The sequence below is a fragment of the Brachyistius frenatus genome, unplaced genomic scaffold (genome assembly GCF_029030835.1).
Source record: "Brachyistius frenatus isolate BFR_SWC_R1_liver_20210118 unplaced genomic scaffold, ASM2903083v1 Contig_3, whole genome shotgun sequence".
In the NCBI taxonomy this organism is placed as follows: Eukaryota; Metazoa; Chordata; class Actinopteri; family Embiotocidae; genus Brachyistius; species Brachyistius frenatus.
In genome coordinates this window covers 4,473,568-4,501,109 of record NW_027210602.1, presented here as the reverse complement: position 1 = coordinate 4,501,109, position 27,542 = coordinate 4,473,568, and the positions used below count along the sequence as shown (strand labels likewise).

At 39.2% G+C, this 27,542-nt stretch overlaps 1 protein-coding gene across 1 annotated transcript in view; it reads right to left on the bottom strand.

Moving 5' to 3' along the window:
• The window catches only part of mmp17a (matrix metallopeptidase 17a), an 80,422-nt gene that overhangs the window by 27,793 nt on the left and 25,087 nt on the right, over nt 1–27,542 (bottom strand). Inside the window, exons 2-3 of the mRNA XM_069704035.1 lie at nt 10,816–10,948; nt 9,887–10,022 (exon numbers count right to left, since the gene is read on the bottom strand). Of these exons, the coding sequence (XP_069560136.1) occupies nt 9,887–10,022; nt 10,816–10,948 (269 nt within the window). The remainder of the gene's footprint in view (nt 1–9,886; nt 10,023–10,815; nt 10,949–27,542) is intronic.

Genomic DNA, 27,542 nt, shown 5'->3' with positions numbered 1-27,542 from the left:
TTTTTGTTGTTATTTATTATTGAGGCTTCACCTTGAATGAAACATTTTTCCTTTTTATGGTATAATGGAACAATACAATGTCTGAAATAATAATAAAAAAAAGTTATCACAAGAGTTTGGACATTTCTTTGTATTCCTCACGTAAACTGGACAAATACTGTATATTTACCTCATTCAAACTTTAACCTCTTATTTTACTTGATTCAATCATTTTGTCAGTAATTCCCCAAATTGATTGACTATATTATGACTAAAATATGACAACACTTTTTGCCAAGGCAAGTCAAGGCAAGTCCAGATGAAAAATGCTCTAATAAATTAACACCTGGCTATTGTTTATAGTTTCAGTCTTTGCTGTGATTATAGTCTGGAAACCCTGTTCAAGTTAAGGTTTGCTCTGAACGGTGGACTAATCAGCGACCAGTGGGTGTGGCTTAAAGTGATGCTACAATGGTGGCGGTGGTAGAGTTTGACGCACAACATACATTCATTCATTTTTTCCAGGCGTGGACATGAGGCATGGTCAAATAGACTTGCATATTTGTTACAAACTGTCTTGAAAACAGTGTAATTACTTCTCATACCAGTAAATGCATTTCAATTTTACATAGTCACTTGTTTTTACTGTCTAATAAAGTGAAACCAATGAGTTTAATGCAGGCAATAAAGTCAAGCCTGCTGCTATATTCACACATTTGTCTCACTGCCACATCTAGTCAGGCAATTAATCGTAAGATATTTTGGGAAATATGCATATTCGCCTTCTTGCTGACTAAGTTTTCATGGATAGTATGACAACCTGGAGAAAATGACAACTCTCCAAGATGTCAGTGTGTCCAGCCAAAAAATGGTTCCAGCACATAGTTCCCTGCAAAATCACAATTTGTATTTTTTACCCCACTTCAAGATACAACCAGATAGTAAGAGAAAGTGGAAGGCTCAGTTTCATGACGGTCAGTGTTTCTCCTCCCAGTCTTCATGCCAAACTGGGCGAACTGGCTCTGGCTTTATAATCACCCACAGTGGTATCGATCGTTCTCTTCCTATTCTGTCAGAAAAACTGAATGGCCATAACTCCCAACATGTCAAACAATTATTATAAGCTGCTAAGTGGTCTTCTTATGTTTTTGTTGCATGCTAAAAAACACAACTTGAAAGCTATGCTAACACTTACTACCTCTGCTCATGAAACTCCACTTCAATTCTCCCATCCACCTGCACACCTGAGTTACTATCATCACTCGCCACCTCCTGATGTGCAGAGCTCAATGTTACCATGTGACCAGAGAGGCCTTGATGACAAACATTGTGTGCACTGCTGGATATTCACATGAGTGTCTGACTAATATGTAAAATGTTAAAATATGATTTTACATGAATAACTGTTTTAGATTCAAGTAAAACAACAGAAGGAAACAAATATCAGAAAACCTGACTGCTGATGATGGTCAAAAGTTCATCTCGCATCCTAATTTTTTTTCTCAGATCAGCACTGAGAGAATAAACTGTGGGCTGATCAAGTGGATGGCTGTGATGACGGCGTAAATGTCTATTTTCTTGAAATTTTATGACCGTGACTCACGAGCAGTTAGAGAGTGATAAGCGCATGAGCCAGCAGAGTTTGGAGAACAAAAAAGTGCAGATGTGAGAGAATTTTGGCTGCTGCATAAAGCGGGAGTCATCAGCGGCTCAGGAGCTGAAGGGCTGTTTAGCAGCGACGCAGCCCCTGACTGTGCATCATTGACTCACAAATAAAATATCTGAGAACAGAGTGTACTGTCAGACGTTTCCACATCAATCAAATATAATACCTACATAAAGAACTGCTTACATCAAAGAACTCCCTGACACTACAGAGCAGGCAGTCCTGGACAGGCTGTGGATCTTTTTGCTGTGGCGCATAACTGGCAAACAGAGGATGAACGAGGGAGAGTAAGCAAGTGAAGAGAGGAAATATGCAAGTTTATGCCACAGTGCCGTTAATTATTGTACAGTTATTCATGCTTCGATTCAAACATATTCAGTTGTGACAATTAACAATGTCCTTGACTGTCAAAAACTGAAAGCCTTCTTTGTGATCCCTGCTGTCATCATCATCATATCCGAGGAGCATGTAGAATGATTGTATAGCCTTTGTATTTCAGTCAATTATTTTTTATTGGTCTTAATAAAAGGTTCAGTGCGTAGGATTTAAGATTGTAGATTTGAGATCTGTTGGAAGAAAAGAAATATAATGTTCATAATTCTGTTTTCATTACTATATATTGACCTGAAACTAAGAAGAATGTTTTTTTTTGTACCTACAAAATGAACCCTTCATATCTACAAAGGAATGTCATCACCATGAGGAGGAAGCTATGATCTCCGTCAGCACGTATTTTAAGTTTAAGCGCTTGATAGACAACAGTACTTGAGTTACAAAGGTTTCTGTGACCACTCTTGTGGATGTATCTGCAATTTCACCATGAACATGAACAGAGAGCGGACATCAAATGTTGTGTCAAACCCGGTAAATCAGCAGCAAATGTTTCAGAAAATCCACAGTAATGACGGAATAAGTCGGTAGAGGTGTTTGAGGTGACGTGTGTATTTAAAGACGGGCAGAATGTCAACTGACCTGAACTGTGACACGATGGCACTTTGTTTCTCCAACATGACAACGAGCCTGAGTTTCTCACCTACAAAAACAAACATCTCCACCAACTGTACTCACCGGATTTGGCTCCAGGCTACTTTTTTCTGTTTCCCAAAAATCAGACACAAACTTTTGACGCGCGCTCTCTGCTCACTTCCAAGTGCATAATGAAATCGCAAACACACCCGGACCAGTCATCACAGAAATGTTTTTTTCAACTCGGGTTCCTATTTTTGATCAAGAGATGTAACTTGGAATACTTACAAAGAATCTCGCTTCATCCTGGTTCATGCAAGTCACAGTGCTTTGCTCTATTTGTGTGCAACAGGAACGGTCTCTGAACGTTTTGATCACCCTTATACACAGGAAGCAGGTCCTCCTCCATGTGTCAAAGTGGCCCAGTATGGTCAAAAATGAGAGGGATGTTTCGTTGGTCGCAATTTGCAGCCTCACCCCAGATTACATTAAATCCAACACACTGCTCCTTTAAGAAGACAATCAAAATTGACATTGTCATGGAAACGAGACGAATATCATGTTCAGTTTTATTCTGTGTTTAAAGGTAAAACAAATTAATAAATGTTGATTGATACGAAAAATACTTTTGGTAGACATTGGAAACCTTTTGTTGCATACGACGCCAACAATTGTTTACAAACTATTTATTTCAAAGCAGTGTACGCTCCTGAGAAATTGGATTTGTAAATGATTAGTTCTTAATTTCCTCTGGAAATCTTCAATTTAACAAGTTGTGAGAACAGGAAAGCTATTAAATAGCTATAAACACATGTTTTGGAGACAACTCAGATCTGTTTGCCTTTAAATCAATAAGAGGATGGCAACACTTTAAGTGCAATGCATTATTTGGAGACATGAATGTCTGTCCATCATAAAACAAACGACTCTTACTCCCACACAAAATTGATGCTGCTAAATCAACAGATGAAGAAGGGGCAAGAAGAATAGCAAACAGCCACACTGGCCTTTATTTAATAACACACACTATATTCTTTCACTCACTATCACAGGAAGAATAATTTATCAGCTGTTGAGATAATGGATATAATGATGGGAAATGAGCAAGAATAACTAAATTAATGCAATTTAATGCAATAAAGATTCCAGTTACCGTGTAGATAAAATGTCTGTTGGGAGTTAGGATGCTTCCACAGTTGTAATGTGTATGTGTGGTCATAGTTTTAAATCTCATCTAAAGAATTGAAAACTTGATTATGAAACCATGTGCTTTCAAGGTCTTTAACGAAACAAAGCCATCCATATATAAAGAGGAGGGAGATCAGTTTTGCCATCACAGACTGTATTATGCAATTCACTTTTAGTTTTTCTGATCTGAGAAAATCTGAGGAAAAACAACAGTCCAATTGTAATATATTGCTTCTTTATATTTTTGTTGTTTAAGACCATGTCTCAGTGGGTGTTTACGTAACTTTCAACTGACATACTAAAAGGGTGTTCGAGCACAATTAATTTACTGTCGATGAAAATACAGTAAATTTTTACCGTGTACACTGACTGTTGGAGTGTTTGTATGCGTACGTGGTAATCTTTCATCTTAGATATCAGTTGAGCACTGATAATACTACAGTGAATATATAATAAAGAAAGAAGCTCACAAGTCAACAGAAAGGCAAGCAATGAGCCATTAAAAAAAAAATACCTGGATAAAAAAAAATGCTTGCAGCAAATATCACACACTTCACTGTGTTGCTTTACTGATAAACCACATAACATGGAAACCCCTCAACATGTGAATACATCTAAAATCAACAAATAATCCACAGGCGTTTGTAATAAAAGCTGCATAAATTCACCATCTGTTTCTTGGCAGAAGCTGCGGGCTGACACCAAAAAAGAAAAATCGACAAAAGACACGAAGTCCGTATGTCACAACTTTCAGTAAATCTTGGCTCCATTTCGCTAGTATACAAACCTGAGAGCCGCGAGTAGAAAGGTGGCTTCGCTAGAGTGAAAAGAGAGGCTGTTTTATTTCAGAGAGCCGAGTGGGGCCAAGCTGACGGCAGTGTAAGGAGTGTGATAGGCAGCAGTAGGTTGGCAGCCGTAAGATGGAGAGAAGCCGAGAGAAAGAGTGTGTGATGAGAAAAGGCAAAATGTTCCAGTCATAAAACAGCAGGTCCTCACAGCAGTGCACTGCTGGTCCCCTGAAGCAGATGTTGGCTGAGTACTTTCAGTGCAGTGGGATGCTGGATTGCTGCCACCTGTTTTTTTTTTTTTTTTTTCAGGTCAGCTGAGACCTGATGTGAGAGCCCCCCCACCCTCCCGCCCCCATCCTGAACCCCCGAAAGAAATTCTATATCGCTGACTGAAAGCCTCCAGTGATGTAGGGGATTATTTCAACAAGGCAATACCACAGGGACAAAGTCACCAGGTAATTTGTTATCAAAAAGCCATAACCATCCTGCCCCCGGTGACAAGTGATTCATCCTCCTGAACTCATCCCTCTTTCTGTCTGAGCAGTTGCTTTTGCTGCTGCAAACCACTGAGCTGGAGGAGCTTAGTCTGCTCAGCTGGATGAGACAGACCTGGATCCCCGGCAATCAGGTGAGGATGATTTTCAACAATTTATGTCCAATTCCAACGCTCAGTAGTAATCTGCTATTAATGTATGTAGCTCAGGGGAAAACTAGAATGTGGAAGCCAAGGTGAATTACATGATCTGTAAAAAAATAATGTCTTTGTCACCAAAGTTATTACAATCACAGACAGCCTTAAGCATATTGTGTCCCATCTGATGGGCTAGCATAGGGCCCTACTCTCAACTCTGTGCTCAACATGTACTGAAAATAACTGAACAGAATCCTGCATGCTTTTCCCGGACTCCGCTCCAAAGAGAAGCAATTATTTTATTCATTAACTTTTAGTGATAACTATCCTATAAACAAGAGATGGAGTTTAGATTCATGGCCAAATGACTTCACTCATGGTGCAAAGTGCTTTGTTTCACGACAACAAACTGTGCAACTCTAGACACTCAGTCAAATTGGTCTGAGACAGTAATGCAAAACTGTTTGCCACATAACCATGTGGTGGTTTAGAGCAGGGTACTTCAACAAAAGCGCACTCTCGAGGCATGCTGGGAAATACTAGTCCCTACAACACACTACAATATACATATGCAATTTTATGGGGGTGTTGACTACAAACAAATATAAATTTGTCTCTCCTGCTCTTACTCAATCTCTTTTTGACATAACTGCTGAAAAGTAAAATTAAATATATTTTTCTTAGACTCCCCTTTCATTTCCCAGCATGCCCTCACCCGTTGTAACCGACAAGAATAAAGCAACCAAGTTAAATAGATGTTGGTGATTGGTAGAAATGACATTTATTTTTGATAAAACATGCCGTGTTGGGATATTTCAACAAAGACAAATTCAGATAGCCTATATAAAATAAGCTGTGACTCTAAACCATAAGTTTGACTATATCAGCCAAACTGTTGCGTCATGAGTTGCTCACATTAAGTCCAGCATATCACTCTAATGCTTTCATTCTATATATATATTTCCTTGGACATTAGTGTTTGCAGTCTGCAGGTCAACATTACATAATCATGCTCATCATTCCTTGTTCCAGTCCAAGCTCTACTTAATTTTCTGTTTTGCTTGTAACTACCACAGCAACCTCGTTCCATCTGCTCGGACAGCCTTCCCATTAGCTGAAAGTTCCTGCTTATCGACCTGTTTCTTCAATCCTCCAGTGCCCCGATGTTCTGCTTTTCCGCTGCATCTCGCTTCATTTTGCTTTCGCTGCTGTCGTACCTGAGATCTATTAGCCTCCTCATTTCAACATTCATCTGCAGGCTGCTCTGACCCATCTGGCCTGTGTGTCCCACTCTACTTAACTGCTGGTCAGTCTGGCCGAAATAAAACTCACAACTTTACTCAGGTGCATAAATACTCGTTTGACCCAAGTTTTTCCACCTCACAGATTACTGCAATCTTTGTGTTCACGTGAATTCTGCTAATTAGCACTTTAAAAACTTACATATATGCATTTTGTAATTAATCTAATTTAATAATTAGGTTATGATAGCTAATACGATAAGAGCAGGGAATTCTGTATTTCAACTAGCTGTTCCTCGGACAGCTGCTTAAAAAGATTAAAGCTACTTCTTTTCAACACCTAAATCGTGCATTACTGAATCACATCGCATCATCACAAATGTGGAGAAAGCAGGTATCAGGCATGTAGGCTACTGTGGCCAACTCTTCAGCTACAAAGAGGCAAAGCTGCCTCGACCTGTATAGGTAGGTTTACCTCAGACTGTGTATAAAAATGAACGTCATCTCTGGTTCTGAAAGTGAAACCAATGCTGAAGTGCACTAAAGTGTAACACCTGGTGCGTACAGTGTCCTCACCTCCACCCTCTTGTCCAAATATGGTCACTTCTGGCTCTAAAAAAACAACATCATAATGGCTAAAAACCAGGGAGTGATGTCATGGTGGGTTGCCACTTGACCTCAACTGCTTTTGAGCCCGCCTTAAATCTTCATGACATGTAGTTGGTTCTGTCTGGAAATGGTCATTGGTCATTTATCTTCTATGAAAGGAAAAAAGAAAAAAAAAAAAAAAACCCCACTTCTATAAAACCAGCATTATTTTTACTCCAGCTGAAGTGCTGTGAACACGCTTGGAAACTAAACCCACTTTCTTTACAAACAATATTTCAGCATATTATATTCTGAAGGCTCTGCAAAGATCTTCACAGACTGCCTGTCTGCTGCAGTGTTCCAGCTGTCAGGTACACACTGTAGCCCCTGAGCTAAGCAACACCCCTCTATACAGAGATGACGTGTTGACCTGTCAGCTGTAAACACCCGGCACCTTGTTTGAACTAAAGCGATTTAACCGCTTATACTTGTGAAAAAATGGCTCAAGTGTTAAATGAGAGAATTAAATAAAACTAAATTAAAACAAACAAGACCGTACAGTTCTACTGTGTTTCACAGAGCAGCATCTAATGTTTGCTGTGGTTACTATGCATACGAGGTGACCCAGACCAAGTTCACAGTACTTTTTTTATGTGTGCCAAAAATGTGTCATTAGCATATCTAACTAAAATATTCAGTAGGTGTTAGCTATATTACACTATAATTATAATAATTAGCTGCTCTTCTTTAATGAATAATCATAAAGAATGAAAACATTTAATTCTGACTTGATGTTAGTCCTTGATGAAAATTGAAGGGCTCACCAAAGTTAGTCTATGTTACCTTGAGAGTTAAATGTCATGACATGAACCAAATTTAATTGGGAGTACATTCAATAGTTTTGATTGGCTAGCTGTGTCGCGCCAATTATGTTGTGAGGCAGCTGGATTTGTGAGATTGACTGGCAGCTACGCATGTTGTTTAGGTGTGACGTGCAAACTAACTATCCACAGACTGCGGCTTGTTGTTGTGTTTCCTCTTCAGTATGCTCCTACCACATCATATGGAAAAATGATCTGATTGGCAGATGTGAACCTGTGATGGACAGTGATAGACAGATGGTTCGACCAATCACCTGCCAAATATTTTTTTTTAAGTGTCTGCAGTTTTCCAAACTGTTTTCAAGGATGACTTCTTACATGATCCTTTATCAAACATGGCTTTTAAGTAACAGAGTGATTATTACTCATAAAAAGTTACGAAACTTACAGTTTCTGCCTATTTTTGGCCTCACGAACCTCCTCCTTTGGTGTTAAGCAATAGTCTGTTAACATGTAAAGGCACTACTGATTCTGAAAACATAGATTTAGTGTGCAAAAATAACAAACGTGGACAAAAACTTTGTTAACCAGTGTCATTGGCCAGTAAGTTAAGTTAACTAAAGATGGACTCCTCTCGTCAGAAGAAACTCTGCTGGCTGAAATCTGAGAGAGATTGATGCCGATGAACAGGGGAAGAGTGCAACAGGGAGATTTTATCAAAAGACACTTTACAAAGACCTCTCACCAGCATGGAGAGAGAAAACAGAGAGAAATCCAGCCAGATGTGGGAGTGGAAAGAATGTGGGTGTATTTGTATTTTCAGTATTCCTCTGCATTAATGTGTGGATTGTTGTTTTTTGCTGCATGGGTTCACACACACACACACACACACACACACACACACACACACACACACACACACACACACACACACACACACACACACACACACACACACACACACACACACACACACTACACAAACTGGCTGGCACATCACCCCCTGATCAGTTGAAACACCCCTGATAGTGTGTGTGAATCACTGCCTCCTCCTCTGCTGTCTAACCCTAATCTGTATCCCTGACAGATCGTCCAGCTGCTTTTAACATGCCCATGTTATTTTATCATGCATTGTGTAAACTTCAGGAGGACTTTGTGATGAAGCCTTTGCTCTTGAGGAATCACAGACAATTTGGGCGGCACGGTGGTGCAGTGATTAGCACTGTCATCTCACAGCAAAAAAGGTTCCGGGTTCGAATCCGGTCCTGGGCCTTTCTGTGCGGAGTTTGCATGTTCTCCCTGTGCTTGCGTGGGTTCTCTCCGGGTTCTCCGGCTTCCTCCCATCATCCAAAAACATGCACCTCAGGTCAGGTTTTTTTTCCGATTCCAGTATCCTAAATTGTTTTGTTCCCTCCAGCCTGGTACTACTTTAAGCAGCAGAAGACTTCTGTTGCTGGCTTTAAATGGTTTTGAAAAGTTGTGCGCAAGGCTGATACACCCTGGGTGACAACAAAAATGCATCTTATATGTTTTGGACGAGTGCTCTGAGCATTAAAAGTTGATACATGTTCCAATCTGATTTAAAGCCCAGTGAAAATGTACACGAGCAGTTCACACAATCCCAAAACTCAAAACAATATAGTTGTCCTTACATACAAATGTAAAGAAAAATAAAGGAAAAGTAAATATAAACAACATCAAGTCTGAAGAAATTGGCAGTTTAGTTCGATGACTTGGAGAATTCATATAGGTTTCAGGCTTGCGTGTCTGAGATGACAATGAACATAGCTGCTTTGATTGTCATGGCAAACATACTGTACCGGATGCAACTTGGGGCATATTACTGTATGTGGTTGCCAGGCAACAGACAAAATCACACATAGAAGATGGAGATAAAAGCTCCCTCAGTGGTCTTTTCTCGGTGAAGCATTCTTTAGCATTCAGCATTGTTACACATGTTGGATAATCTCGGCTCAAAGTGACATCTCGATCGTTGAGTGTGTCTTGAGTTTCCTTACCTCCAGGAAAGATGCCTCTTATTCCATTTGTTCTGAGGGTTCAAGCCTCGTTTCCTGCGCCCCATTGTCACCTCGGCTTCTGACACATCGGGCAGAGAACATCTGGGCGTTTTCATTAGACCTAGTGTGGCTTGGTCTAAAGGACAGGAGAGGTAATTTTTGTTTACGAAAACAAAATAAGGTAACACATGAATTGATTTCGTGTTAAATGTATAAAGAGGGAAATGCCCAATGCACCACCTTGGTTCAACATCTGTTTGAAAATGGCTGCCTCAGTAGGTGTAACTCATATTAAATGTCCTCATATGCATTCAAATGTACAGCAGGTTACGAGAAGCCATTCGGGCCATACATCATACATGCTCTGTAAGATACCCTCTTGCTCGCACACACACACGCACACACACACACACACACACACACACACACACACACACACACACACACACACACACACACACACACACACACACACACACACACACACACACACACACACACACACACACACACACACACAAAACTGTTCGGGCCATACATTACACTTGCTCACAAACTTGCACCACAGTCCATTCTTAAAATCATTCACACACCACACACAGCATCCTGCTTTCTACCTTGAAGTGTGACAGCAAGTATGATTTATGTTCAAAAGGTGAATTGTGGTGTGTCGAAAGCTGTGCAATTTAGTGCAATCCAATACATAAGGAGTGAAATTAGTATTACCTTAATAATGTTCAGGTATTGTTGGGTCATAGTCGTGTTGATTCAGCTCCATCCAATACCATACTTTGTGTTTTTGTTGGTAGGATAGCATTGTGTTTTCTTCCCTAGGTACTTACTCTCACACAACAAACACTGAAAAACACTGAAATAGTGCTGGATCAATCCAAAGTCTTTCATACACGACCCTCCGTGCAGCCACGTACCTAAGACTCCAGTCTCCTTCAGCCCACCAAACTTCTGCATGGCTTTGATGGCCTTGGTCAGGGCCTCCTTGGTCTGAAGCTGGCCAGTCACCGGGTCAGGGGGAGGGAGGTAGCCAAACTTGCTCAGCCAGTCCTGGAAGGGAAACAGTAGACACGGTGGTCAATTGTCATTCCAGACATTTTCAAGACTCCAAGTATCCCAAAGCTGCTGAGAAGGTCGGACACCTGTTCATGTTTACTGAATCTCGATACTGTGTCTCTGAACACATAAGTACATTCAGGATCTATGATGGTTTGGCGTGTATATGCAACAAAACCTTTTGACTTCTCAACACAAAATTTAAATCACCATTTTCATAGCAGACATTTTCACATGGTATGGGTCTGAAATGGAACAGAGCATATATTATGTTATTAGTAACAGCTGGGTTTTTCCTGCTCTGACGAAGTGAAGGCAGACGACTGCTGTGAAAATGTTTTCTAATATTATACCTAAATTAAAAAAACGTTTTCCAGTGACACAGCTGGGTATCACTCAAAACGTTTTGATCTCAGTAAAAAAAAAACTTTGACTTCGATACCGGTTCATGAATTATACTTTTTTTTTTTAAAACATAAATTTTTTCCAAACTTTTCCAGTACACGATTAATTTTTAACAAAAAGCAAATTACACATTATGATTAGTTTCTATGCAGTTTAGAAGGGGAGAGTGTAACAAGGTTATTTTCTCGAGCAACAATTTTCAGATGTACCCTAATTGTATGCAGTTAGTGCAGTGCAGACAGGTATGTAACAAAAAATGTGTTTGAAAAGAGTAAAATAAGGCATTCTAATGTAAGAGTTACAAAAGTTGAAACAGAAATGAAAACTTGTGAGTGTTGATGTAGCCGAAGTGTTGAAATTTAGTGCTGAATGACGAGGTCTTTTTTGTTACTGGACGGTACCATAAAAGCATTGAAGTTCAGTAGCCAGCCATAAACAGATATATTTTAGACATAAAGTACAGACATGAGTCATCACATACAGATGAAACAAATAAAAACATTGGCTTAGAATGGAAGTATATGCTTTTGCAGTGAAATCTATACACAATCTACAACAGCATGCTTTTGTAAGCATAAACTGATCATGGAAAAGTGAAGGTAAAACAATATCCATCCAGTATCTGTACCTGCTTTATCATGTATGGTCTAGATTTGTTTTCTAAATGAATTTCCTGAATTTGTTTTAAACCTAATTTTAATACTTAATGATAGGTAAAAGTTGGGGAAGAGATTGAAGAAGAAACTTGATGTTTTTGTATCTGTAGGGACCTCTTTCACAGCAGATGTTTTGACCCGTCACAACAGGAAAAGCACAGGTGAAAGAAAAAAAAAGATTAATTAACAATGGCTCAGTTCCATCAGTTCTCTCAGTAAACCACGACAGCGAGCCAGCCTCCCCGGGACCACGATCCTGGACCCCGATTACCTACAGTAAATGGGGTGCAGTTGTATTTAATGTTAGCGTTTAAGATGTGCAGGCCAAAACGTCTGCTGTAAAAGAGGCCACTACCAGGATCATGAAAGGTAAATGGAATTCAGCCATGATTCACATTGTATGCTGTGAAATATCCAGATCACTTTTCATCTGTTCCATCCCAGGAAATCACATTTTGTCAATTTGCATTGAGAGGAATTTACTATTTTGAATGACTTTTACATGTATGAACACATACAGCAGGTTTGTTATAAAAGGTGTGTGTGTGTGTGTGTGTGTAAGGGGTTCAAATTGTATGAACGGTATAAAAGCCTGCTAATTAGAAGAGATATTTTTTCACATGATTGTGAAAACTATTAATTTCCTGAGGTCATTTTTTACCCCGTGTCAATTATCATCGGCCCAGATTACAACTAAATCCACCCTCTTTCTAGTTATAATTGATTCTGTTTATCTTTCTCTCTCCTTTGTCTTGTACAGATAGATGTCCATCACATGACAGTCAGTCTGAGTCTGTTTTATTTAAATGGGGTTTTGATCAGCACTCGTCAGAGATGGAATCGATAGCAAGGCAACAATTCTTTCTTGACAACACTGGGAAAATCACATAACAAAATCTTTTACTTTAGTTCTTACAAAACTGTCCCGTATTTCTGAAATCATCATTGGCTTTTTCTAAGAGACAACCAAATCCAAACGTGTGAAACATTTTATTGTAGACAGAGTTGAAATTTGAGCGTAAATAACAACTGGGATAATACTGAAAGTTATTTATTTTCTAAATGCATCTTTCAATGGAGAAAATACACAAAGCTATCTGGATTAATTTAGTCTCCAATAAAATGATGATAAGAAAACTCACAAAAATCTTCTCTAATATAGAAAGCCCTAAATACTGATGAATAATGCTTTCTTTCAAAAGGAAATAAGATGTAATGGAACATAAAATTAGGGTAAAATTTTGTTCAAACTCAAGATGTGTGCACATCTTTATGGGTATATGGTGCAAACACTATGCCTGATGTCAACAAATAACTCCCTGTGTACATACACTACCTCATCAGGACATTAAAATATAAGGCAGTGTAAAAACACTACCTTATATTTAAGTGTCCCGTTAATGTCACGGAGACAGGTCTCTGTTCATTTCCTAATAAACCTAAAGGAACTGTCTATGAGGTGATAATGCTTTTAGTATCTGCGCTCATGCCAGGTTGTTGAAACCTAGCAAACTGTTGACGTAAAAATGTGGGTGGGGACAGATTTATTATTGAGACACAGTGTTCACATAGACAATCCTGGGGCTAAAAAGCTTAAAAACAAAAAGTAAATTAAGGAAACCAGCAAAAGAAAACGTGGTAGCTGGAGCAGTAAAAAGAAAACGGCTGATTCAGAAGTCTGAACAGCATCAAAAGGCTTTGCCTGATTCAGTTGACATGTGGCATATGTGTGGTCTGGGTCAAAGCGATTGAGATTCTGGGGCAGATACTGCTGAGCAAGAGGTTCGAGCCAAGCACTTTAAAGTTCAAAAGGAAAGCAGCTAACGTTTCAGTGACTGAATGATATGTCAGCATCCTAAGCATCCCGTCAGGATGTAAAGAAAACAAATAATTGCGATATAATGCAATATTGATCCCTTGTTTTTAAATTTCCAAGTCAGTTTCTCCCCGTCTCGCCGGGAAACCGGAGCACAGGGTCATAATAACACCCCTAAAGCTAATATAGATTGAGCATCTTGCTCAAGGTCCACCTTGCAATACTTAAACCTAGTCTGTTTAATAAAAGGGTGACTTCATTTCACTAGCCTTCTACTGCTAAACACAAACAAATGTATGTTATAATCCATCTTGGATGCATTATTGGACCTTCTGATGACAAAAGTATTCATTTCTGCTCATCAGTTGGTGTTGAATTTGAAGAAAATCAATGAAAAGTGCTATCTTTGTTTTACAGCGGCAAAAGGCAAGCTACGGTGTGGCACAATTCACACTTAGGCAATTCAGCGTGCTTTGAGTAATCACAGACACACAGTAGAGCATTTATGGACCTAATGAAGAGGAAAATAATAAGTGAATTAAATGGGAAAAAAAATAGCAAGAAAAATAATGGGTAACTTTGGTTAATATATTTAGGTCTTGTATAATCTTTATCACAGACTGCCAAAAGGTTGTTTTTTTGTACATATTTATTTATACGCACTCAAGATAATGGCAGCCAATGTTAATCAGCGGAGGAGCATGTACAGTATACAGTGTTTAACAATAGACCACCGCTCGTTCCTTAAATCAGATTAAGTGAGGCACTGTAGGATACCGCTGATGCAAAGGAACAAATGCTCACTGGTTAAATAAATGACACTAAAGGCCACATCCGATTACACTGGATTCCAACAGAAAAGGAAAAAAAGGAAAAAGACAGCTTGAAGAGAGGACCAACCTATTGCTGTCATGCAGAGAGAGCGAACGCTGTGCATATGATAAAAGAACTGAAGCTTCCCGGACAAGTTTATTCTCTCTAAATCTGTGATTAACTGCAGCGAGACGGGGCTGATGCAGATGGCGGAGGCTCTGGTTGTCTTTAATCATGCATTATTAAGAAACACAGACACAGAAAACGACGGCAAAAAAACGATGTCTGGATTCCTGTGTTCTTGTATCTCGCATGAGAAACACATACTCGTAAAAAGCATTCTGCTAAGCCTGTTGCAATTTTACTCTGAGAGATTTGTTTTTGTCGTAGCCTTTCAGCTGCTGCGGTTGGTATAAAAATGGAGGTTCTTCACATTCCATGTCCGAGTTGTGGAGCAGAATCAAAAAGTCAATAGGCATGTAAAGAAGTGGCTCGCCAGGTTCTTGAGTACCATTTACTCAAAAGGGTCTTTGAGAACGATGTCAGCTGGAAATGCAGAAGCACCCCTTTCTGCCTCTACACTTCTTGTGTGACATATTCAGAATAAAAATGCCAACTGTGACAGTTAACCACTTCTTTCATTTTAATAAATCAGAAAATATCAGAGCAGAACTTTCAAGAACCAGTTTCACGAAAACACTTTTCTCATTCGTTTGATGCAGCTCTCAAACTCACAGCTGCTAAGAAGACAAGCAGGTGCACATTTCCGTACGTACACAAATGACCTTATGCATCATTGTTGGTGCCCTGCCAGCTCTCCCCAAACCTCCTTATGTTTCATAGCGTTTCCCTCCTCCTCGTGTTCCCTGCCTGTCTCTGTTTTTTCTGTCTGTCTGTTCCTCGTCTGCGCACCACGGTGGATGTGGTTGATCGGCTCACAGTCCCTGACAGCTGAGTAACCGGCTGATGACGCACACCTGCCTCTCATCTGAGCTCACCGACTCTGACATTTATGCTCCGGATCAAACTCCACACATCCCCGGGTCATCAGTTCAGCCGCTCCAGTGAACCGTGCAGGGACGCTTAGTTATTTTAAGTGTATTTCTCGAGTTAGCTCAAAACTAACTTTGTTTTTTTGCATCCGTGATCTCAAACCAGCCTCAGTCTGCTTCTACTTAGCTGCCAGCGCTCCAGACATTCCAGACTGGAAAATATCACTCCGCCATTTGTAAAATTCGGATTGAAGCAGAATATTTTGTTAGATATAAACATGTCGTGACTTTTGGAAATGATCACGTCTCTCTTTTTTTCAATGAATTTTGACTTTTGTATTTTACAATGGTCTGGAGAACTGTTAGCATATTGGCTGAGTGACACGGCGCTACTGTCTTAAAAATACATGTGTCCATGCAATTTTTTTTTTCAGCAGATATCTTAGCTACAGTTTTGTGTTTCTATATGGGGTTTTTATTCAGTTTGAGAAATTGATAAACTGGTCACGATTTGTTAACGATTGATACAAAATGCCAGCTCCAACTCAAAGTATATTCCATCTGCAGTCAAGTAGAAATGATCTTTGTATGCAACATTTCTGCAGCTCACAAACGTCCTATGCCAGTCCTAAGTGCCATATACGAACCAGAGTGGTCTCTACTTGACTATAGATGGAAATATACAACATGAGTGCGGAGGAAGTGAATAAAGAGGATGAAAAAAAAAAAACTTTGGCTGACTGAATATACTTCAGAGTTTTGCAGAATTGTCTAGTACTGGCAATAGGGCCGTTCAGTAGAAAGCCATACTTCATTTTGCTGTGTTCATGGACACAGATCAAGGTCGTTGTTCTGTAATGTCGAGAATTCCAAACCCTGTCATCAATCTAACTGTCAGGGCTGCCTAATGTTCAAAGAGGTGACTGTACAGTGACTGTGAGCATCAGCATGTACGTGAGAGCGAAAAGTGTGTATGAAGGCAAAATCAAGTCAGAGCTTAACCCCGCAAAGCGCTTCACTCAGTGCCGAGACACAACAGAGAAGAAAAGGTGAGAAAGGATGGGCAAAAAAGTAGAAGAAGATGGAGGGAGACAGCGGGGAAATCAAAGGGAGACCTCTCATGAGAGGGGCTTCTTAAGTCTTAAGATCTACCCATGCTCAAGGGAGCTCTCTGTTGTACAGCCTTGTAAACATCAAACCAAACCGCTGACTGTGATTTCACACACCACGCGAGCAAGACAGGGAGTGTGTAAATGTAAGTCATGCATGAGCTGCATAAATAACATTGACCACAATGAAAAAAAAGAAACATAGAAATCCAAATTCTCTCTCACACACACACACACACACACACACACACACACACACACACACACACACACACACACACACACACACACACACACACACACACACACACACACACACACACACACACACACACACTGTAAAGGGCATCCCATATTTCCCATTGACCTCATCTGACCTTCCTAAAAATGGATGTATGATCTTTCAGAATGAGGAAGAACAGCGGGTCCATTTGTATCAAGTAGTTGCATCTCCTGCTGTGTGTTTTAATACCAACGGTGGCAGTAAAATACATAAAAAGGAGAGTTTTGGGAGTAGAGTCCTTTCCCCGACTGGTTTTGTAAGTCCTGTGGATATTTTCCTGCTTTTTCCATTGTTACACCATATTTCCTATTCAACCACATTCATCTAAAATCAATACAACTGTTTTTTCCTCTATAAAACTGGACAAAACAACCAATTGTTTGGCAGGGTATTGACACTAAAACGTTTTACAGTTTTAAACTAGATTTACCACATGTTAAATATAAAAAAGCCCAATAAGGAGAAGTAAGTACAGAGTGTTCAATGTTGTAAGAAGATTCACAGTACATTCATACATTGATCCACAAAGAGTCACTTGTTTATATTTTAGAGTTTAACAATTAAATTACTGGCAGAAAAATAGCCATTGATAATCATTTTTAGAGATATACTATTCAATTCAATTCAAAAGGGGCTAATTGGCATCTCAAAAGGACTTTTTTTTTTTTTAAATCAAAAGATGGATTGATTCCTCGACAGGAGCAGATATAAGGACTCCAAGAAGAGTGTGCTTACTTTTCCGAAACACTTATTGACTGTAGCACACATTAAACACAGGTTCATGCAACTAAAGTCATTATTGTATCATTGGTTTGTTTGTTTGATTTCACACACTGATCAGATCATTTTCTTTGTTGTGTTTTTTTCTTCTTTTTCAATTCTGTTATTATTGGTGCTGTGCTGGGCTGAATAACACAATGTACCTTAACGGTCAAATATGATAAGAGGTTCAATTACACGGATAAAGATAATCCCTCTTTCTGTTTCTACCTCAGCCTCCTTCCCTCAGCCCATCTCTTACTACCACCTCTCACACTGACCCCGTCCTGCTGCTGCAGCACATCTTGACATGAGGTCAGCCTGCGAACATGATTTGAATCAGTTTCCCTACAAAACAGTGGCACAGTCGAAGGGAAGGAATCAAGAGTGGGGGGAAAAAAATAAAAAGGGTGGGCGGCCTGATGAGAACACAGCAGCAAGTTAGCGAGAGTATAAAAAGACAATGACATAAAGCAGATCTTGACAGCCGATCCTTCTTATCACTCAAGACGGGTCAAGACGAACAGAAGGACGAGTAGATCTTAAACCAGTGTAGTAAAGGGACGTGACACGATGTAAACATACATCTTCAGTTGTATAGGAAGCGTTACCTGCACAGCAAACTTTTTAAAAACTTGCAGCGCATATTAAACCTTTTGGAAACTCATTCTACAGTTGTTGTGTGATGTGTTGGTGTCTTACATACAGCACAGACCTCCTTTTTGTGGGATTTGTATCTGCCTCTTAATGAGACACTTTGATCTCCCACAGTTGTTTTAATTTAAAGATGAAACAGTATGGAGAAACTTGTGCAACAGCAGGGTCAAGATGAAAGAATAAATACACAACTGCAATCAGATTTAATATATCACACAGAAATGTGTTAAAATTGTACTTGTCCAGAAAGAAACGAAGTGGGAAATACACTGGATTTATTTTTCTTTTCTTGTGTTATTGTATATCCTTTTCTTCATAAAATGCACTATCTTGTATGATAAATATAAATTTCCCATTTGCATGACATGAAAAAGTTATATTTTGGTCATTTAAGTGCACAGAATTCAAAGTGAGTCATTTCAGTGAGTATAAAAATAAAACTCGAATGGAAAAAGAATTTCAGCAAAGTGTTTGCTGATAATGATAGTGATTATGTAACATAATTATATTTCCCATCTGTAAGCACACTGCTCGCTGCCTCACTAAGATGGTACACTTTTAATTATATACTGTTTTTCAAAGGGTAGCTGTAAAACACCGTGCTACAATATTGCAGGCTGTTCCACAGCAGAGAGCTACATTGTGTACATAATACTGCAGAACTGCCGACAGCATAAAATGCTGCCTGAGCACGCAGTCACACACTGTATAGATGCACAAAGCAGGACTGCTAATGCCATGGACGTTCAGCATGCAATTTCTATCCTGTAAATACGTCTATTTATGTCTGTCTGTTTTGTTTGTTTTGGACGCTGAGAGCGAACCTGAAACCGGAGTCAAATTTCTTGTATGTGTCAACATACGTGGCCAATAAAGGGATTCTGAATCGTATTTATCAGGCTCTGTTTTTGAGATGTTGGTTGACTAAAGTTTTAGAAGTATTGCTGCTGTTTTTTGGATGTGATATCATCTTCCATAAAAACAAACAAACAAACAAACAAACAACAGCTACTCGCACAACGTGAACCCCCGTCAACACATACTATTAGGGGACGAAAATATAAACAAACCATGATCTGTGTATGATCTGTCAAAACATTAAATTGTTCAGAAAATGTATAAGACAATAGAAAAGGGCATTGTGAATATGTGCAGGGAGGGAGATTTTAGCACTGGGATGTGATATCATGTATTTATTGCTTATGTAAGTGTTCACATGTTAATGAGTTAAAGCAGTGTTCCCAACCTGAGTATCAGAGTCACCGAAAGGTTACAATACACACAATATATGTTATATATATATATATATTTGTATTTCAGTTGAACAATCTGTGTTGGTTGACTTTAAGCCAGAATGTGTCAGCTTGGGTTGTCTTGTTCAAAAACATTCAATATCGGTATCGGTATCCATACCTTGACTTGAATACTGGTTCATGAAACATTTATTCAATACTAATGTTATAAAACACATTAAGAAAAAGAAAATGACATTGCACATGCCGATACAAATATTTCTATTTTTCATGCTGTTTAGAGGGGGTAACCCTGGATATTTTCTGGAGATACAATTTTATTGATGTTCCCGAAACACTTCACATGCAGGGTATCGCTCGATGCTATATTTTACCTATATTCCCTAAACTCCTCACAGGCAGGCTAAACGTAGACACTAGGTAACCGGCTGTGCACAGAAAAGCCTCCAGTTACTGTAGTGCATGCAACTCAGAAGTTTGTGTCCAAACATTAGTTTGAAAAAAGTGAATTTAGGGAGTTTCTAATATAAGATTTACCTCCATTGAAGCAGAGTGCTGTTATCTACATGGACGGGTCACCCAAACAGAGAGCGAGGTGTCAGAATTTAGTACAGAATGGCAAAGCATTTGTCGATACTGGATAGTATTGAAGCAATTCAGTCTCAAAAGTATCCCAGGCCTAGTGTCTGATTGTTTGATTATGTGCAGTACTTTGGTCAACCTTTGCTGTGTTTAAATGTGCCATTTAAATAATTCTGACCTGACTTGACTACTGTCAGCCATGTAATAATAAAGATAAAATTATTGTTATTAAACTCTGGACTATTTGGGTTGCAAGATAAAATGAAAGGTTACAAGATGATTATCAGGATACAAGAAATAAGAAACATAATTCTGTGTATATTCTGAAAGACTGGATGGTTTGACCTCTTTTAACCTCAAAAACTATTCAAATAAAACAACCTGATATGGGAACATCACCAGAGATTCTATACCCTGCGGCAGAGTGTTTTAATAAAACATTGTTATGGTTCATAGAGAAAAGCCATGAAGGTTGATAACTACTGCACTACGACGGATATTGCCACTTACGTTATCGACTTACTGAAACAAATGTAGTCGGTGCAGGTTTCAGTCATTTAAACGTCCCAGAAAAAGTAAAGCACCAACTAAGTCAACAGAGTGTTAAAAACTATTCAAAGTATTCGACACATCTTCGAAGCAGATGTTCCAGTAAACGGCAAATCCAGTTTGTATTTCTTCCACACCTCTTTATAATAGAGGTTGAAAATCAATTCAGTCGGCATTCTCACTTTTGTCCTGCTGTAATTTAATAGTTCACACATACACATGCACTCATTCTCTATGCTTCTCAGGCTCTCTTTCTCATACGAGCTGTCAGTGTGTATTAAAGTGTGTATTAAATCATCTGAGTTTTTGTTTGTTCTTCTTGCTACATTATCTGTGAAATAAAATTTGTTTGCTCCGGGACGCTGCGCCCCGGTCACTGGAATCCAATTACACAGTAAGGAGTGCAGCAGGTAAACGGCTGCATAGGGTACTTCTTGTTTTCAGTTTCATCTCGCCATCTCTTCCTTAGCTCCATTTTTTTTTTGTTTCTCTCTCTATTTTCTGATTTCCTCTTCTGTTCTCTGCCTGTTAAGGCAATATACTTCATGTACAGTGGCAAACTTCTGATGAGACTAAGAATGATCCTCCCCGTAGAGACAGAAAGTGAAATAAAAAGACATCCTGTGTTCATCTCAACTATTTTCCTTCATCCTCCTCTAACAGACTGAAATCATTCCAACATCATAGCACGCTTCCGGTCAGATGGGTCGAGTTCTCTTCCTGATTCTCCTAAAGGTCAGTGTTCACCCTGCACGTCCTCTCAGCCTTTAGATAAAGCTCAGTCTGTCTTGTCCTGCTGTTTGTGAGCTCCTCCATCTGACAAGACCTCCCTCTGTTTTCTCCCTGATGAACAGCTGCTAAGTCCCTTCGACCTCAGCCTTATTGACAATAAATTCGTCTTTTAACCCCACGACCTCACTGTCTCTCAGAGTTCAATGAAGTTGCAATGGCCACTTTAGTGTCTATACATTGTTATTTGATGCCTCAGGGAACCAGGTGAGACTTTTGCTCTCCTGTCTGCTTAAAGGTTGTGAAACAGTAAAGTTTATATTGAGAAGCACTTGACAGACAACTGCTGTCTTTATCCACATAATGATTACGTGACTATTCTGCTAATATATTAAGATATCTTAGAAAATTCTCTGAAGATCCAGTTTAGAATAATATCAGAGGAAAAACGCTCTCCTAATTTATCAAACAACTCGCTGCTGCTTACAACAAAGTGGAGGAATAACCTTAAAGAGCAGCTCTCAAGTGGCGCATGTATGCACAGAGAGGATGAACCAATCAGACACGAGATTTTTCATCTACTTCTCCCCCATTTTCCCATTTTCCTTCGTTTGAAAACACATTCTTCTTATCAGTGGTTCAAAGGCATTTAAGATGTTTTGTAAATGTTGTGAAATTTCTAATATCTTCTATAGCAATTAAACTCTGAATAATATGTACTGATTTAGATGATGTGTGGCACATCATTTTGAATGCTATAATACCAAACCATGTCTCATAATGTGTGTGCTCAGCTTTTTACATAAAGAATCAAACAATCCCACACTGGCATGCTCTCTGGGCAGAGGATACACACCAGAGACTTAAACTGTGTTCCAAAACACTCCCTATTTTAAAAGCACAAGTGTGTTCACACTGACAAGTATGGAAACATGCAGTGCACTACAAGTACACAGATGATGCACTCAAAACGGTCCAAACATTGAGTGTGACACGCTGGACACTTTCCACACTTGAGGGTCGCCATCTTGGCCACATAGCAGAAAATGAGGATCCACTGATGATAAGTATTTTCAAATTTAGGCGTCTGAGGAAGCTGCAGCTGTTGCAGAAGTCTTCACAAAGTACAACCATACTGCTGTTGGACAGAAACCATCAGTATGTTTAACTGTGTGTGTTAAACAGAGGGCACGAATAAACATTAACTTCTGGGTAAAATAATAAAGGTCGGCAGATATGTTGGCAGGTGATGCCTTTCAAATGTTAAGGCTATTTCCTGTAAGTGCAGAAGGGCAGTGTGTGATTTCAGACAACACTACTCTGTCGGAATTCAAGTATTGCACACGTAAGATTTCTGACAAGTAAGAGTACATTGCAGTGTACTCAGGGAAGTATGCAATTTGGAACACTTCCTTACTCTGACTGAACCAACAAAAAGCATAAAATCATGCGCCTCTTCCTGACTTTCCAAATGTTATCAGACCGAATGGATTTATTTTTCTGATAGGGAAACCAGCCAGGCCACAGTGGAGCAAATGATGATCCGATATGTGATCTTGGAAAATGGCACACAAGAGATATGTGTATCACCAAACAAATTCACACAGTGTCACACATAAAAAGATTGACTGATGTTTTCAAAACACAGCTCCTCGTCCACCAAAAGTCGAAAGAAAATCCTGCCCCTTCCGTGTCACATCAATCTACAGCTTTCAGCCAAGCAGATTTCTCTAAACTGTTTCTCTCAAGAGCACCCCGGGAGTGTATGCAATAGCAGCAGTGATGCTATCATTCTCCAAAGCGGTTGGAGCAGCTTTCCATTTTACATCACCAGCTTATTCTGAGAAATCGTTTACTTAAAGCATTACATTGGGATGATATAACAGGCAAGCAATGACAGCTTGTGTGTTTGACTAAGGAGCTCATAAAAACTAAAACCTAAGGCAGACTTCTAAAGCAAACATCATTTCCTGAAGAAATGAAGGATTTAGTTTCACTTGTGCAAACAGAAGAGGTGAAAAAACAGGATGTAAGAAAAAGCAGAGACGGAGATACTGCAGGTGACATACAGGGATGGTTGTACAGCCTTAGAAACGTGTTTGATCAAACAAAAACATTGTTTTTAGAATGCCAGGCAGCAAAAAGTGAGAATTAACCTGAACCAAGACATTGTCAGTTTTCTGTGACGCATTTCTCTCATCTGTTGTTCCCGCAAACACTCCTTTTCGGCAAGAGAGTCCGATTTTCCAGACGAAGAAAGATGAACTCGACTCTCTGCCAACGAGATAGCGAGACCACATGTGTGATTTAACGTGCCGAGGGTGGCTGGTCTGACCTGTGACAGGGATGTTTACAGGCCAGAGTCAATTACTTTTCTATGCCGTGTAAAGATCATCTCTTTCTCGCTGTGGACAAACCTGAAGAGATCATCAATGACTGCAAATAGAAAGTCACCACTGTCCCCATCAACCATCATGTGCAGTGAAAATTACCACGGTCACATTCACCACAATAATATCTGTATAAGGTTTAACATGATAGATACAATTCTTGTGATAATGGTAATATTTTGATTTGTTGACATGATGACATCATACCATATACTGTATTTTATGTGCGTGACGTTTGCAAAGCAACAACAAGCATGGCTCCGTGGTGGAGGAGTTCGTTCCAAATAAGGGAGCAATTTCAGTTGTGTGGAAGTGGTTTGTTTACAAAACATTAGATGTACAACAAACCACAATATGTTACTTCTTACAGAATATTTTAAAGTAAACTGTTAAGTTTATGCCGACATGTAAATCCGTAAGACCCTTTTTGTTGCAATTGTATGGTGTCAAAATGAATATTAAACATTTTTCAGTATTTTGTCATATCGCCAAGGATATTGTTCGTCCAGATACCCTGAAATATTTTGTTACTAAGATTTGACTATGTCAAATGATTTTCCAATTTGATCATAGTCTCAATAAACAATTAAGTTTCTAAAAATAATTTTTTTATGTTTTCCAAAGTGCATCAGTGGCTTCATAATGAGCAGAAAATGTATGTATTTATAGGATTTGTCATCTAAAGAGTGAAAAAGCAGTTGGGGGTTTTGTGGCTTGATGTGTTTCCAAGTGAAAGGCAACGTGCAAATGCTGTGTTTTGAAAGGGCTTTTATTGTTGATTGATTGTTCGGGGATTTGATCTATTCACAGAGGATGTGAATTAGTGAATCTCATAAAATAAATAAATTAAGTTGTAAAATACTTTTTGCCCATTATTGTTAGATCAGTATAAAGGAGAAATTATTAATAAAGTCAAGTTAACTGCTCCTCCAAAATCATTTTTAATTAAATATATTTATAAACATGTCATCTAGTTGAGTTAAGTTAAATATATAGAATTGTTTTAGCAAATATTTCATTGCTACCAAGAGATACAAAAAAATACAAGCAAACGAGGAACACAATTTGTATTTCCTCCCGCTGTGGTGCAACATGATCTCCATCTTGTAAACAATAGTTTGAGGCCAAACACTATTCACGTTTGCCTTCTTGCTTATTCACAGACAGATGAAAATGAGCCAACATGAGTCACAGACATGAGTCATCACAAGTTCACATGGAGTAGACTACAGGACTATCTTTATCCTCCAAATGTTGTGTATTTTTAAACACTACTTAATGTATAATGTTACTCCCATCAGTGAGGAGTGTAAATAGATTGACTGTGATTCATGGCTGTTTGTGTACACTATATACAGCATGTAGGGACACTTGTTTTGTGCAGTCTTCATATTGTTGTGCGTACTATTCGTATGTATTTTGGTCACTAGATGTCACTGTGTTGAAAACCACTGCTGCAACTTCAATGCAGATGATGGTAAATCACCTGAACTTGAACTAAAGCTCCCTCTTCTCCATTTTTCTCTTGCAGCCAATTGCCTGCTCAGAATGGTCACTTTACTTTATAGGCAACTCTGGAAAAAAAAAAGAAATAAAGTAAAGGTCAACAATTCACAAACTAACTAACAAACTAACTCTTCAAATCTACAGCACAGACACTAACAGATTTATATTTATTAAAGTATTATATCCTTCAAACTTTCTCCTCCATAATGTTTTGACTACCATTTATTCCCTCTATAACACACATATTTTTAATCTTTCTGTTATCATGTTCTGCGTGTGCAAGTTGAAAGTAAAAATTTCTTCCAACATAAATACCAAAGAAAAACAATACAACGTCTAAAATGTAGATGAACGCATTAGACCCTGAAAGCTCCTGCGTGTAGCTGATTTGAGTGTGTGCCACAGCGTGTTGAGTTAGAAACTGAAACAGTAGTGCCGTGTGTGCACTTCACTAACAGCTTATGTTGACCCCGAGGTCACGCTTAATCCGAGATGTTCCTACAGTATGTGCCTTTGAGTGTATGTGTGTGTATCATTCACAGTCGCAAGCATGATGTCAGCGAGGGTAAGGACAGACTGAATGGAAACTTGAAAAGAGTTTGCGTCTAATGTGTTCTTTAGAGGACGGAGATGCAGAGAAACACACAACTCTACATGAATGCTAATGCAGCTCTTTATCTGCTGGATGGTTCGACCCAAGTCTAGCTCTCGACTCAAGTCAGGTCAGGGTCTTGTTTCCATTGAACTGAGACAAGCCCTTGCAGACAAATGTGATACCACCGTCTACATCTCTTCAGATTTTCTAAACTGCTGCTGATCAGTCAAAGCCTGAGTGGATTGAGTTTTGGCCACTTTTAGCTCACGAAAAACAGGCTGTCACTATTATCAGGAGTCATTATTTGACTTCCATTCATCTTGTGGCCAGAAAAAACACACACGGTGCCGCATGAATGTTAATATAGCTCTATGTCTGCTGGATGTGTAAATGGGTGATGGTTTGAAACTTTCAGTACCGGGTTTAAAGTGATGATATTCGGATATGTGCTCAGTTGACTCCAATGCCATTTCATTTTCAGTTCTCTCGAAGTTTCCAATCATGTGGCCGTCATTCACTCATGAGCCGACAGTCCTGACCCAGCGTCCTCCCACAAGACACACTGAAACTGACTGAGGTACAAAATGGAACAGAAAAAGGGTGAAGGCAAAGGAGAGCAACAGAAGATTGAAACCTTCCCTCCATTATTTCGAAGAATATACATAAGCTAAAGGAAGATATTGAGAAAGATGGAGCAGCTCTCTGCCTTATTCAGGACACAATGGCTACATCGGCAATGCAGCTTCATCTGCCTCAAAGAAAAGGCTCGAGGAGAGCACAACAGACTGCAACTGAACGGGCAGTTTTTCAACAGGTGTGGGGAGGCAGGATATCAATACAAGACCTCAGTTTTATCAGTCTTATCACTCTGTTTCTATATGTTTTTTGTCTCCTAACTAGTTGCTGCAAGAGCACAGACGAAACCTCCTTTTCGATACCCTCAATTATGCTCCTTCTTCTTCACTCCGGATAACACCAAATGAGATTCATTTAAAAGAACACAAAAGGGCATAATTTAATGTTTCAAAATGTGCCTAATCTGTGTGTGGAACATGTCTGTGCAAATCTGTTCAGTCAGATATAAACTGAGGGTTTAGGAGTTGATGAGTAGGCGTCCACTTTTCCAGAGTTTGTAGAAACAAAACAATCACAGTTCAACTGTTGGACCTGACAGTTAACGTGGCCCTGTAATGTGTAGGTACACCTCGGATCTAGATAGGCTGGAGCTGGGTACCAAACATTGTTCCTTATTATGGCACTGATCTGAGTTGCTGCAATACTATCTAGTATTTAAATATGCCTCGTCATTTGTTAATACAGTTTGATACCTAAGCGTCATCCACGCTCACACGTTTTCATTTTGAAATATATTGCATATTTTGCTATGTTTTCACAGGAGTAAATCTCATCAGCATCAGTGATTTACCATATGTGGCCTCTACTCGGACCAATGTAGATAAAAACACTCAGTTTCTACTTAAGTAAGTAAATCTT